Source organism: Simochromis diagramma, unplaced genomic scaffold, assembly GCF_900408965.1.
Source record: "Simochromis diagramma unplaced genomic scaffold, fSimDia1.1 OVJJ01000419.1, whole genome shotgun sequence".
Taxonomy (NCBI): Eukaryota; Metazoa; Chordata; class Actinopteri; order Cichliformes; family Cichlidae; genus Simochromis; species Simochromis diagramma.
The window spans coordinates 3,237,158-3,252,715 of record NW_024387244.1 but is presented as its reverse complement, the minus strand read 5'-3'; the positions used below and the strand labels follow the sequence as shown (position 1 = coordinate 3,252,715).

Here is a 15,558-nt window from a genome sequence, read left to right as displayed (position 1 = left end):
GAAATCAGTTACCTTCCAAAATGATCTGAAATCAATTCCAGTAAGACAGCTAACAACTGAAATAATTCATTTATCATAACAACAGATTGGTGTGTAACATCAAGGCTCATCACTCCCCACAAATATGCTTTATATTAAATTAGGGAGTGACGAGTACAATCCCCCTGGAGCTCAGAGGTGGATCCTGGGGGTGATAGAGGGGTTTTAAACAGCCGGCGGTGAAGCAGAGCTCAAGTCAGACGGGCGTTTTGTTGGGCGAGACGGTAAATTTTGCAGCTTAAACAGATAAATATCCAAATTCGGATGGTGTGTTTGGTATATGACGTAAGGTGGCAGGGAAGTAAGTGTGCATGATGCATTGCAGCTTGCCTGAACTAGCTTGCAGGCTTCTCACCATTAATCAACAGATTGCAATTAACAGCAGAAATGTCTGGCCTCATCACCACCACAGCTGCCCGTCATAAATGTATAGTCTGCTGAAAGTAACTGTAGAGCCTGGCTTAGTTTCAGTCAAATGACAAATCAAACATTTGAACAAATGTAGAACAATGCATTTCAGAGCGCACTGACAGCAGGTTACTCCAGGATCTATAGTGTGTGGTAATAGGCTGTATTGGATAATAGGATGTCTGTATGTGGCCTTAATTGAAGCTCTGGAGCTGCCCTCTGGCTAACCCACTAGTTATCCAATGCAGTTTCTGTCTTACTGGAAACCCTCCACGGATGCCAAGACCGACTGTGTCCGATTCTACAGCGCCGGATTAATGGCTGTTTGATCAAGTTCAAAGGCAGAGCTGCTCTGGATAAACTCATTATAAACTGCGCCAAAAGACGGCTTGGCCACACTGTCGTACTGTACGTGGAAAGGCTTTAAATACCAGGTCTTAGTTGGTCCAGGTCCATTCTGGGCAGTCCTGTAAATAACAGGTGCGCTGGAGCCAAGAGTCAAAAGTAGGCAGGGAGACATTTTTATCTTGCTCTAGCTTGGATATTTCTGGTGTGTTACGCTGGTAATCCTCCAGTTACTCGACGTGTTGATTTAGACGGCGTCTTTGGCGGGAAGTGGACGTAACTGTTGCGTTCCTGCTCTGAAGTTTTGACAAATATGGCCATAATTATCCATTTTAATTCAGAAGTCTCTGCAGGTGGCACGTCTAGTTGTTTATTCCAGCTGAGTGTTCTCGTTAAGGTGCAAGTTCTGAAAAACAGTCTGTTTTTTAAACGAAATCTTAATGCCAAGGTGTTTTTTAATAATATGCTGTCAGTTTCTGTTCACCTTAAGAAACCCATGGAGAAACAATAGATCAGAATTCAGAACCACCAAAAACAGTTCTGAGCAGATTATTTTTAAATATGTGTTGTGTTTAGAGTTTTAGGCCCGTCGTAGAACATGATAAGGCTCTTGCTGTCTGCACCTTTAGTGTGGTAGCCCTGGAAAACTTTATCATTATGGAGTGTACGCCAAGCCCTGTGATTAGCCTCGAACTATGCGCATCAAGTGCCACCCTTCTTCCAGGCGAACCAGAAAGCAATATGAGACACCTCACTGGGTTGTATCCTTGTATCCCAGCCCATGCTTTCATATTTAATCATTACTGCAAACACGCTCACAGCCTTTAGACATAAACGTGATAACTTTAGCGTTACAGCGCGTACTTCCGTGGCACTCTTCTGTGTTAGAGAGGCTGTAGGAGCAAATGTATGCGGTCTGAACTCCTGGATGCAGTGCTTCTCAGGCCTTTGAGGTGTGAGGAGTCACATCGGTAGCAATCTTCAGCGCAGCCTGAGTGTGTTTACACCTGGATTTGTGCGCGAATAGGTGTGATTGGATTGCTGTCGCATCGTCCATGCCGCATTTTAATGCGAGGTGCAAACTGCCTAATAAACTTATCACTGTAATTGCTGTGTGTGGTTGGTGCTGCACATCGAGTGTGTCCGCATAGCTGTCGAGCGTTTTGTGTGTTTGAATCTCGATTCATATCAGTTTGAGCCCGACTCTTTGTGCATGACTGATTGCTTTGTGTGTCTGACCACAATTGAAAAGAGATCCATCTCTCGCCTCTCTCTCTTGCTCCCCTTCTGTGTGCGACTGGGTGTCTCTATCTACTCAGTTCCACCTTAAGAGGAGCTTTAGCAGGCTGTCGTGTTTGTGTTGAAGCCAACAGGCACAATATATTACAGTCTAGGGCTTGCTGCTGAAAAGCCCGCTGGATCCTCCACTGACCTGCTGTTCTTTCCTGCTTTCCTCTTGCATTTTTTTTCCACATTTAGATTAAAAACAAAGCTCTCACTCTCTCTCTCACACACACTCTCACTCCCGTCCCCTCCTCCTTCTCCTCCTCCTCCTTTTTCTTCTTCTTCTTCTTCTTCTTCTTATCCTCCTTCTTCTTTTCTGCGGCAGCAGTCAAGGCAGAGGCTTCAGTGTGTCACAGAGAGGGCGAAGAGGAGGAAAAAGCAGAGAAGACGACTATTTGATCGAGCTGAGTGTTTGTTTACGTTTGTGTGTTTCGCCATTGGACGGCTGGGTGAAGGGGCAGGAGGAGGAGAGGGGCGAAGAGTAGGAGAAGTGGAAGAGGCGAGCTTGTCTGGATGAAATTCTCTGTGTCATGTCACTACGTGTGGACCCTGACTGATCACAGGGTGAGGAGAAGGCTGAGAGACGCTAAGGAGGAGAAACTGAGACTTTCACTGTGGAAAGGACAAGAGAGGAGGAGGAGGTAAAGTCCGCTGCTCCGTTTTGTCATGATATTATCGGATGAAGGAATTGACAGACTTCTTCTTCAGTTGTGCGTCAAGAGGAATATGCAGTAAAAGATAAATATATATATATACATATATAGGGAGAGAGCGCGCGAGAAAAAGCAAAGAAGAACAGAAGAGTAAAGACTGCTGCGTTCAACCCTGCCAAGGAGCAGGAACTGGACTTATTGACTGGTGAGAGTGTGCGGGGGTTTGTGTGTGCGTGTGTGTGGCTGTGTAACCGGTGGAGGGCAGAGGAGTGGAGGGCCAGGGGACTAACCTGGCCATCAAACGGACTGGCAGCCTCTCCTCTCCTGGGATCATGTACCCTCAGGGCAGGCATCCGGTATGTACCTCCTTATGTCTTCTTTACCTGTCTGTCTCTGTCTCCCTTTTTATGTCTCCGATTGCATTGTCACTTTTTTTTTCTTCAGTACGTCTCTTATCTTGCGTCTTTCTGATTTCTTTTTTCTTTTTTTAATTTCCTGCTGGTCTTTCCTTACGTCCCTCCTCTTCTCAACTCTCACCTTGTTTATGTGTCTGTGTCCTTCTGTCTGTCTTTTTCTGTCCCTCCTCCTTAGTTTTACTGTAACATGAGGAGTGAGACGTGATGGGAGGGGAGGGGGATGTTTGGGCTAAGAGATTCCCTGTTACGCGCACGCACACACACACACACACACACACACACACACACACACACACACACACACTTCTGTCATCTGCAACCAGGTGCCTTTGAGATCTTGTTGATAATTGGCAATGTAGGTGGCACATAACTGAATCTGCACCTTTCAGTGTGCATTTATGTGTGTGTGTGTGTGAGAGAATAGATCTGGCTGCATTAATGTGTGTGCATGTGTGTGTGAAAGACCATCAGCTGTCTATTTGCTCATTTCTGTTGTTAAGCAAACACACACAGACGCCCAGACACACATACACACACACATGCACACACATAGACATAGGCCATTTAATTTATAGTTAAATTCTACTTAATTCATTTCCATTACAACTAAGAAAGGTCGTGAGTGCACAAGTACTTCCCCTTAATACCTCTTTAAAATCCCTCCTTCAGTTTCACCCTCCACCACCAGTAAGAATTCGCCGTTAATTTACCTGCCGGGGTAAAATAAAGGTTAAATACGTAGACTAAAAAGCACAGAAGGATGAATGACAGCTTAGGCTCAGTTTGGCTTAGGCCATTCGTTTCACAAGGGCCCTGGTCTGGTTGCTATAATCAGATTTGGTTGTCAGTCTCTTTGTATCTGCTACAAATGGGTCAGTGGCCACTTTGCCTCACAGTCAGCCAGCAAGCCAACCACTCAGTCAGTCAGCCAGCCATCCAACCAGCCAGCCAGCTATCACACAGAATTATGAATGACATTTCCACAAGAGGAAGGCATGAGGAATCAATTATACGTACAGAGAGAATGCTAATAAGGCAGCAGCGGGAAAAGAAGGGAGAAAAAGACGCTGGAAGAAACAGAGGAGTAAATACAAATGGAGAAAGTGAAAGATGTAAGAGCCAAGAAGGAGGAGGGGGGGCAAAAAAGGCTAGAAAGAATTCTTTAAAAAGGCACGGCTGGGGGTGGAAAGAGAAATGAAAATGAATGAGAGATGCGAAAGAAGAATAGAGCGCGAACATTCCTCTGTTCTCCCCTTTAGAGACGAATCAGAAAGCTTCCTGCTGCGATGCTCTGCCTTTCTGATAAAGTTCAATGCCAGATTGAGCCAACTCCAACCGATCAATAGCCTCCATCTCGCTCTTTCTGTCTCTCTCCCGTCTTTCTCCTCCTCTCTCGCTTCTTCCTCTGCGGCCCTCCTCTGCCAGAGGAACTTTATTTCTGGTGTTGCTGTGAAATGTGATCTGTGGAGAGGTGCGAGGGTGCAAAGAACGGTTACGTGTGTGCGCGCATGTGTGTGGTTGTCTGAGTTTTCATGCGCTTGTGTTTGTAGACACTGTGTGAGTGTGCTCATATGCATATACACATGTGCTCAGTTCAGACTTACTTATAATTTGTACTCTTAGCTTTTTAGCAGTCCGTCAGCTTTTCCACATGCAGAAATGCTGAAATATTATTATTTTTCCCTGTTTTCATACTAGTTTGTTGTTTAGATACTTTAATTGTGCCTATGTGAATGGGAAAAGGTTGTAATAGGTATAAATATATACTCCCTTCAATAACATCAAGCAGGTTTCTAGGAATGAGCTTACATTTAAAAAGTGTGTTTCTAGTTTAGAGGCAGATTTCCCTTTTTTTCAGTCAAACATTAGTTTCCATTCATTTAAAAGAGGCTTGAAAGTTGCACGAGTCAGATCATCTCTGGCAGTAATCGCTGTATTGCCTTAATTGTAGAGGTGGGAATCACCATACATCCCACGATACGATATTATCACAATACTTAACGCACGATACGATATTATTGCAATTTTTAAAAATATTTTGCGATATTCAGATTCCGTACATAAAGGTAAACTTTATCAATATTCATTTTATCTAACATCAAAGTCTCGCACTCAGTCTTTCGCTCATTTCAGTCATTTTTATTGTTGTACTACAGTCTAGTCCAACTTAACTGAATGCAACCATCTGGTACAATTATAGCTATTCTGAACTATGCAATTTATGAAAACTATGCAGCCCCTTCAGCAACTGAAGAATTTGAAAGTAAATTAAAACAAAATATAATTTTACATTAAATAAAAAAGTTTTAAACTTAATTAAAATAAAACATGTCTTAAATTAAAATAAGTAAACTGTCGTGTTTATTGCTGCCAAAAAAAAAGTTAAACACATTTGGACAGTGAAGGAATGTCAGGATTCTTGCTCAGAAAAAGGATCAACGTGCTCTGAAGTCAGAGCACAAAAACCTTTTTTGTAACAAAATATCGATTTCTGCTGTCCCTGTATCGATACATTATTAGCAAACAAAATATCACGATACTACACAGTATCGATTTTCCCCCCCACCCCTACTTACTGTAATTGTTTGTGGTAAAGATACACTTGTGTTGCTGTCTTTTTACACGGATCCCCATCAAACATTCTCCTCAAAAACTAGTCGACTGCATCAAACAGCTGATGAGTGTCACCGGTAAATGCAATCAGAAGCCAAACTGTAAGGAATGTGAAAGTAAAGTACGAGCTGTGTGTGTTTTTGATCACACCGCAACAGTTTACGAAATCTATGTGAAACCTGCGTTACCAAGAGCTGATAATGTAACTTTGAATGGTTTCATGTCACGACCAAGTTAGGTTATGAAGTATAACTTCTTTGAAAGTTTGTCTGAAGATGTCTTAAATATACTTGATTTCTTCATCTAAAGTGGTGGTTAAGTCATGATTGATGATGTGATTTTTCCTCTTCAGTCCGACATGTCGGTTTAATTCCCAACAGGCTGCCTTGAATGTGACATGCTCCGACCCATGCCTATTTGGAAGTGATGTCTTCAGATTAATGGATAAAACGAGGATGCAAGGCTTGAACTGCATCATTACTGTTGTTGTCATTTTAATTGTTTTTGGAAAAGTCAGACTTTGTTCTGGTTCTCTGGTGGGAAAGGGTTAAAAACTGAGGGTTGATTTGCCAGGCGAGCAGAGCTGTAATTGGTTCCACTGGATTTTTGTGGCAAGCGTTATCAGAACTGTGTGTACAATTTTGTGTGTGTGTGTGTGTGTGTGTGTGTGTGTGTGTGTGTGTGTGTGTGTGTGTGTGTGTGAGAGAGAGAGAGGGGGGGGTTTGTGCGAGGTGTGTTTCTGTTTAATGTGTGTTTTGCAGCGCGTGTGCTTTTTCTTTTAGGTGTCTATTTCCTTTTAGTGCTTTGCGAGTGTGCGCATATTTGTATTAGCTGTGTGTTGAGTGTGTGTCGCCTTGTTTGTTGACTTAGATGTGTGTTTCTCAGTGTGCATTTCTCCAGTGTAAGGTTCAGTGCTGTCTTACGTGCGTTTGTGTGTAACCATATGCATGTGCTTGGCTGTAATGCTGTTAATTTTTATTTCTCAGTTAAATGCTCAAGAACCCCTCGTTCTTCCTGTTTATTTATTTTTATGGTTCACGTTTGTTTACTTGCTGCACATGGAATTTGGGACCAATCAGACAGCTCTATGCCAGTACTGCAGGGTGGATATGAACCCCCAAACTTTTGCATGTGTGTGTGCTTGATTTGGAAGTGGAAGTGCAAAAGGAGAGCCGTGGCGGTGTGTGTGGATGTGTGTGTATGTGCCAACAACAGTAACAATAAATATTGTCCCAGTTCGACCTCGACTGCTGCTGTGAATGTACAAGGCCTTGATTGGCTGCCACACCCCAGTGAGCCAGGGGGAGGGAAAGAAGGGGCGAAAGGGAGAGATTTCCAGTTTATTTTCACGATTAACAGAGATGTCAGGGACTCCTAGCTTGTAGAGGGGATCATGATTAGACTCAAACTGAAATATACACGCGTACTTATCTTCTACGTCATTATATACAGTGTATTTCACAGCCACACAAACTCTGCACTCTCTCTTTAAAGGTGCAGAATCTACACATTTTGGCTGTGTGTTCACCTTAAGCTGCTTCCCTGTGTGTGCTACAAATTCTTCCTTGGATCCCACATTTGCGAAGACTCTAGTGTGGAGGACAGAAGCATATGCAATTAGAAGAGAAAGAGCAAAGCATGGTCGAGCCAGGAAGAGAAAGGTGTTGAATTTTCCACAATTGTAATAATAAAAGGTTGCAAAAAAATACTGGAGATATTTAACCACATCTGTCATGATGTTACAGTTATTAAATTGTGCAATATTTGCCTTTCAATGAGTTGCCAGACAAGTAAAGGGGCAAATGTTTGTTGCAGAACTTAAAATGTACAGTCATCTCTGTGCATGTATGAAATGAGCTTGCTTCTCCTGTGGCCATGAACAGACTGACAAACTAATTGCGATAGACGGCCACAGAAAGTACGTATGACTCAGTAATGAGGCGAGAGACGCCGAAGTGTTTCTGTGCAACTTAAACTCGTTTGATGAGTGTGTGTCAGACTAGTTGAGATGACTTCATTGCGTTGGCAGTAATTAAGTAATTGTTAGTTTGTTCTGCAGACATACAAATATGCAGCGTTTGCTTTCACATGCACACACTGGCCCTGCCATTTCTTCTTCTTCTTTTTTGCCAGCTGTGTTGGGTAGTTTGTGTTTTTTCCAAACATTTGTGGCTGTAATGACATCTACGTATGGTAAACAGCACAGAGGATTGCTGTAACCTCCCACAGATGACATTCTCGCCTCCTCCCGAGACATTGTCCTTGTGTTGTTTACATTTAATTTCATTCAGCATTTCAGAGGCAACCTTCTAAATGGCAAAAAGTCAAGCAACAACAATACAGCTGCAGTGAGACGACCCGCAGGATAAGCAAAAAGTCAAACAACTAACCAAGCAGCTACTCCTGATCAGCCATCAGCAGCCACCCAGATTAAGGCTCCTCTCTGATTAAAAACAGGCCTTTTTTCATCCTCAAATCCTGCGTTCTGTGTTCTTTTCTTTGCCATTAAAAGAAATGATCAGAGCGAGGCTTGGATCGAGTCCAGAGACTCATTTAGCTGCCAATCTTTCCCTTATTTGTAATCCACCTCTGGCTTAACGGCTGACTGGTGAGCTGCAGCTTTAACTGGCTTGCTTTCTGACTGACTGGTAACTAGTGGACTGACGGGCTGATTCAATGTCTATTTCACTTTCGGGCTACTGGATCACTGGCTGACATTGATTAGATCTTATTGATACAAGCAGCGCATTTGATTTAGCTTGCAGTTGTGTTTTGTTAAGTTTTTTTAATTGATCCTCCTCTCGATTGCTGAAAAAATATTTTTTTTGTTCTTTATTAGCATCCACCCAGCTGGGTTATTATCTCAGAGTGAGCTGAAGCTTTACTACAATGAAATTGAAATAATTATTGTACCACGTCAGGGTTTTTCCTCGCTCAGAATGTGCCTCCGGGGAGCGACTGTGCACTTGAGCGCAATTGGTCTGTGTATAGTTCTGGGACAAAGTCTTTGTTACCTGAGTTAACAGAAGTTTATAGGAGTTTAAAAGAAATAAGCTTGACTATATCAAACTGTCCATATTTTTAGTACTGATGATTTTTCATATGGAAGACCAAAATATCCCAGATAGATGAAAGGAATTTCAAGCTTGAAGGATGCAATTCTGATGCATTAGATGATTTTTGTGCCGGTTCTCAGCTGGAAACAGTCTTGATTCAAATTCTTACCGACTGTAGCTGTTTCTGAACCTCATGGAGGAGTATGTGAAAATCCAAATGTCCTACTCAGTCAGACCCCGGCATTAAACAGCCTAATCCAAAGGCTGTGTAATGACCAATTGCGCTGATTTGTGCCATTGTGAAAATGCTGCGGTTAAAAATCTGCACGCTCCTTTCGGGCGCTTTCTTCGACTAAACCACACTGAGAGTCTCCAGTAGGGGGAATGCATCTGAAGTGGATTTTCTCCTGCTGCGTGATACGTGTGAGACAAAACCGCTTCAGACAACGTCCCAACCCGTTTTCCCTAAACTGTCTGGACTGCATCTCCTTAAGTGTTAGTTTGTTAAGATTTAAGCTTTTAAAGGCTTGAAAAACCAAATAACTGTTAATAGCAAAAGATGTTCCCGAGTTCTCAGCACAAAGAAAGAGCCAGAACCTCTAAACCGGACTGTTGGATGAGTGTTTTTCTCTTAGTAATAAATACTTTTGAGTGGAAATGCAGGGACAGACTTACAAAAATGAAACTCTGAGGGCTTCATAAAAACCTTGCTGATATGTAGGTACGTTACATTACCATCCTTCCCTTAAGCCTCTCTGTTTAGCTTTTCATCCACACACAGCCTAAACCAAGGAGCTGTTCCTGATGTTACTGCTCACTTCAGCAGACACAAATACGCAAGCTCACACATATGCAGGCGTGCGCACAGCACACACACACACACATATACACACATGCACAAGGGGCACTGACACTCCTCTGCCACACTTGGCATTTCTCATCTATTCGTGTGCCTTTTTTCCTAAATATTTCACCAGCCAATTATTATTTCATGTGCTATCTGAATGTGTCTCTGCTTGTCTCAGACAGACACACAGGGGAAGGGGGGAAAAAAGAGGGAGCAGGAAGGATGAGTAAAGAGCGACAGAAGAGAAGAAGGAGGGAACAATGAGCCCGAACGGCAAGCGAAAGGGCACGAAAAAGAAAAACAAAAGAGAAAAGTGTTCTGTGGGTGTTTTGGTTGAATGAATGCGTCCATGCATAGGCATGCCTGCTTATACCGTGCGAATACTTATGTGATGGTGGAAAGTGTGCCAGGGGCTAAACAGATAGGTGGAGGAGACAAGCAGACAGAAAGAATCATTTCATTCCCAGACCTGAATCTGTTTCACAGTTGCCTCTCGTGCAGCAGCTATCGGTGCTGGAAGAACAGGCAGCAGCTTGAACAGAAGACAGACAGGCAGAGAGACTGACACAGACGCAGGCTGACCTGATACCTGGCAATTTAAAAAAAATAACTGAAAAAGTACAGAAAACAGACGTGAATTGAATAGTTGGAAAAAGTATTCATGTGCAAATTCACAGTCTTTAATACTTTTCCCACAAAAAACCAGTGCCCGTGTGTGTACCGTGACATTGACTAGTGACATTTACTGAATGACAGTTTGTAAAGGCTACATGAGATTTGACGATGCTGAGTTTTTCACCTAAAAAAAGAGAAAGAAATGATTAAATTAATTAAAACACCAGAGTAATGTGTGTCTTTATTCTGTTTGTAGTATCCACACTCAAATTGATGCTGGCACCAAACATGGGTGGCGTGATTCACGTCCCGCAGTTGGTTTTTCTTTTATTTTGACTGATATGATGGTGCAAGGTAGTTTGTTTGCGCCTGATGGAAATAAGCAGGCATAGAAACAATGCAGGATTTCAATTATTTAAGAAACTGCTTTGTAAATATTTTATGATATTTCTGAAGAAGCACATTACTGCCACTTGTATCTCTTCAGTCAATGCCCACAGCTCATGGCAGTAGATGAGGATAGGAAAATAGATTGACCAGTAAATCAACAGAGCGCTAAAGCATCCGCATCGTTGCAGAGGCCGCAATGATCCTCCTATCAATCTTCCTCTGGATTCTGCCTGGAACTCGTGAAGCAGCAGGTTTCCGGTCCAGATCATGCAAATCCACCAATTTTACTGCAGATTGGAGTTGCTCATTCTTACTCGCTCACCTCCAGAGGGTCCCAGTTCAAGCTGGAGGTCAACATCAACCTTCAGAAAGTCAAGACACCAGCCCACCAAAACTGGGCCTCACCTAGAAAATCTGTCAGGGCTGAGGGTCGTTACGTCCTTGCAGCCCTTGCAGTCAAACTCCTGACAGGTGGATCAGTTGACAGACAGGTAATAGTTGCGTCCAGCAGGTGGGTCCCTCCCCCGTGCCGTCTCGTGACACGGTAAAATAGGCTTCAACCACCACTCCCCTCCCCTCGCTTCCTACCATATACATAATCCTTCCTAATTCTCTGCTTACCCGTGCCAGCTCGCCCAAATTGTGATTGACTGCTGGCCCACATGGTGCATGCGTGCATGTGTGTGTGTGTGTGTGTGTGTGTGTTTATGCACAAGTGACCTTTATTTCTCTTCCTCTCCCCTCTTCCACCTCCACCTCCTAGATTAACTGGATCAGTTTTGGGTTTCAGGATCCCCTATGCTGGATGATATGGTGCTCTCTCTGAAACGCACACAGACACACACAGTCACACATAAAAACATGGGAGGCGTTAGGCTGTTTTTTGGCTCATCGTGACGCCCTACTGGACCCCTAACAGTCTGGTCTGCCATCTGTCACAATATAGGAGAGAAGGCTCACACATACACTCAAACAACAGTGTTTGTTTGGTGTACATAGAGCATTGCTTGCTGATGCTTCTCTCGCAGAAGTTCAATCTTACTCTTACTGGCTTAAGTGTCCTCGAGTAAGACACTAAGTCTCCTGTTATTACATTTAAGCATGAACTATTTTCATTCCAGCTTCCCATGCTGGTCTCTTCATTCTGACAGAAAGAGCTCAGCGCAAGCGTGGAATATTTCTCCTTTTGCCTCGGGACCTTATAACTTTTTTTTGTTGTATTTTTCATTTCCTTTTTCGTGCATAAGAAGCTTTATCGCTCCAGGCTCTTTGAAACTCATTCAAAAAGGTGCAACTGGCAAATCAAAAGTAAGACATTTTTCGAGTTTTTGTCCAGCAGATGAAAGGATTCAGGTCTCTCTCATCAGCGCGCTGCACAGGACGCCGTGGCGACACCAACGGTTGTGACTCGCAGATCTCTTGTATAATCCCGATCTGTGACTATGGGCTTTATTATGTGACTTAGTGCTGCTGAGCCAGCAGCACTTTGTCTGTGTGCTCATGTGTGCATGGCAGCAGATGGTAGAAGCAGTATTACCACAGGCCGACGGACAGGGTAGAGAGACCGGGCTGTGTTGACTACAGCAAACACAGCATCTCTCTCTCTTTTACCCGGTCGGTCTGAGTCTGTGTCTCTCTCTCCCTATGTCCTCTTCCCCTCGCCTCAGTGTCAGACGGATGAATGGCTGGCTATCTCTCTCAGTCAGCAGCCACACCACTTTTTCATCATCTGTCTCTCTGTTCGTTCTTTCATTCCTCTGGAAGAATGTCAGACTAGTCTATCACACCCTCCATCCCTCAATCCATCCACCCCTCTGTCTGTCAGATGAGTATCTATCTTTCTTCTGACCCCCCCCCCCCCCCCCCCCCTCCCGGTCAATCCATCCCTCTGTCCCTACCCTCCCTGTGTGAGTTTGTGCGTCGTTTGTGTGGCACTGTGTACTTAAATTGTGAAACTACATGCACAGTGTGTGTTTGTTTATGTGTTTTTCAATAAGCTTATGCTGTGTGTGTGTGTGTGCCAGATCATGGTCTGCAAGCCCCCCCCCCCCCCTCCCGACACACACACTCCCGCCTCTCCTCCCCCACTGGGTGTGTGTGGTGTGAATCAAGGTCAGTGGGGATCTGTTGGCAGACACCATCATGTATCCCATCTACGCCCTCCCTTATGTGCGCGCACACACACACACCCTGGGGGTTTGTGTGTATTGCGTCCGTCCACCCATCTAGACGTCCCCACCATGCCTGCCTCAGTTCAGTTAAGCTCGGGCTCAGCTCGGCTCCCCGGATTAATTACTGGGGAACCCACCGCGTCTTTGACCTCCACCGTCGGACTAATTGAAATCTAATTGAATTGTGCTTGTCTAGACTAATGAAGAGCCACCACTGAAACCGCCAATCTTTTAGCCGTGGCTGTTGCCCGATAGCCACCCAACTGCGCCATAGCGACAGCACCAGTCTGCTCATTCTGATTGGATGGATGACTGCACAGAAGGACGCGTGGATAGGTATAGAGACAAACAATAGTTGATTTGGATAACCAAAGCAACCAAAAGAAAGCTATGAAACAAATATGATATCAACAAACTTTAACAAGGGCGTATTAGCCTCTGCTTAATAACCACCGTTAGCCTTTTGCTCCTGCAGTGCAGCCCTGAACTTTTAAAACTTACTTGACAAAGGCGCAAATGTTTGATGCAATCTGACTGGACATTAGCTGGTACCTCCTTGGTACGAAGTCCGTGTGATTTCAGATTGCAGAATGTCAGGACGGAGCTAATTTTCTGGTGCATTTACCACTAGTGTACAGCAGAGCTCACCTAAACCAAACAAAGCAAACGTGTCCGAAATAGGCAGCTATGTGTGATTCTCTCAAAATTGTCCCTTGTGCAAGTGTGATAGTTGTGATACAGGCAGAAAAGATGTCGGCATTGAGTTATGCACCTGTAGGACAGCGGAAGAGTTTAGCTCAGTTTACACTTCTGCGCGCCTGTGTTGCTCTGCAGTCTCCCTGACGAAATGCTACTTGGCGCTTCTCTTCAAGTTGATCCGTTTTCCTACAGTTGATTGGGAAAAATTGTGGCTGCAGGCTGCAACGACGTGACGTGCTGTTACTTTTATAGCAAGACGCACATCGGGTTACAACACAGGCTTTTGGGTCTTTGTGCAGCATAGATACAACACAGAAGCATAAATTCCCCTTTAGTCTCCAAACACTACAGGAATCTGGCTTCTGTCCTCAACTGCCATGCTCTTGGCTTTGGTGGGGGGGCTCATGGTCACAGCGGGGATTATTTGCAGCCTGGAAGCAGATGAGTTGTCCTTGTCAAAGGAATTTAAAGGGGATAGTGGTGAGACTGCACTCTGACAGGTCATAAGAAGTGCGAGCCTAGCAGACTGCCAGGTGCCAGTCTGCTAGGCTCGCAGTGAGCGTCATAATACAGAAAAATTAATCAGTCTAAATTCGGAGGAAGTAGGAGAAGAATGGAGAAAAAAAACTGGTGTCTTCTTACATAAAAATGTCCTCTGAGGATTGACAGTGTCATTAAAAACACGCTCGCGCTCTTCCGCGTACTCCAGCCCCATCCCCAAACAAAACAACTTCTGCATCGAAAAACATCAACACTGGCCTCGTTTCTCAAACTTTGCGAAGACTATGGAGAAGCAGGGCTGCTGTCGAAAGCGTTTTAGACAGGCACGGAGGGCTGGTGGTGGGGGACCCTTGGGAGATGCTTGTTTTGTTGGGCCTTCTTTGGCTTTTAGCAGGTGAGAGACGATGCCGTGATTCCCTATAAGTTATTCATTTGATGTTTCCTCCCTTCTCAGCTCTTTGTAGGCTGGAATACATTAGCAGCCTGCCAGAGTGAAGAGGATGCTAATGTGGAAGCGAGGGAGAGCGAGAGGAGAGGAAGAAAGGATAGGGGGGCAGTGGAGAGAAGGAGGCAGAGTCATTAGAGGAGGAGGAGAACAGAGAGAGAGAGGACAAGGCTTTTATGATGTGTGGGAAGGGGAAGTGACCTTCCCTCTCACTTTCATCTTGGCTTTTTTTCCTCCTCGTGCATTGCTCCCTCACACACAAAAACACACAAACACACTTACAGTTTCTCGCACACACTCCAGTATGCAGGTTCACATGCACCTGCACATTTACAGCAGTGCTTACAGTCTGCTCTCGAACAGGCACACACACATTCACACCTCTCTATCTGTTTTTCAACCACTCTTTGTTCTGTTTTCTCCCCTGTGCAGGTCCCCTTGCAACCTGGCCAGTCTTTCAAGTTCACAGTCCTGGAAACTCTGGACCGAATCAAGGAGGAATTCCAATTCCTCCAGGCTCAGTATCACAGGTACCCAAAACACATAACACAAATCCATTTGTGCATGCGTGCAGATACACAAATTTATTTGAAAACGTAAATATTGTTGGGAAACGAAACGAGCTTCCTGAAGAAGCTTGAAACCAGTAACGCTCTTCTAGTCTTAATATAGAAACAACAAATTGTAATTCAGTTCAAATAATAAAGATAGAATGGCTGCACATGTGTCCTTTAATCTTTATAAGGAAATATGGGATGCCTGTCAGACCAAATTCTTTCTCTTTAGCTGTCTCTACATAAGTTTCAGTCTAATAGGCATCCGTTTACACTAATTTGGGGAGAAATATGCTATCATTGTGTCTGTCCGTATCAACCTTAACATGATATTAATAAGAAATAAATATATCACATCTAATTTTAAAATACTGCATTTTTTTTTCAACAGTATAAACTGAGTTTCCAACATAAAAAAAGAAAGTTAGGTAATTCAGGTCTTTTATTTTTAACTGCTGGAGGTGACTGATCAGCTTATCACGGCTGGTTGACCTGAAATGACCTCAGCTAATAGAGATAAAG

At 43.9% G+C, this 15,558-nt stretch overlaps 1 protein-coding gene across 4 annotated transcripts in view; it reads left to right on the top strand.

Annotated features, from left to right (window-relative positions):
• tle2b (TLE family member 2, transcriptional corepressor b) overlaps positions 1–15,558 on the top strand; it is an 83,084-nt gene that overhangs the window by 2,737 nt on the left and 64,789 nt on the right. For 2 of the 4 annotated variants that reach the window (XM_040052658.1, XM_040052657.1), the window contains exons 1-2: positions 4–3,085; positions 14,915–15,012. In XM_040052658.1, the coding sequence (XP_039908592.1) occupies positions 3,062–3,085; positions 14,915–15,012 (122 nt within the window). In that variant the 5' untranslated portion in view covers positions 4–3,061. Of the gene's footprint in view, position 1; positions 3,086–14,914; positions 15,013–15,558 lie in introns of those variants that run through there. The other 2 variants (XM_040052659.1, XM_040052660.1) reach the window with 2 other exon arrangements.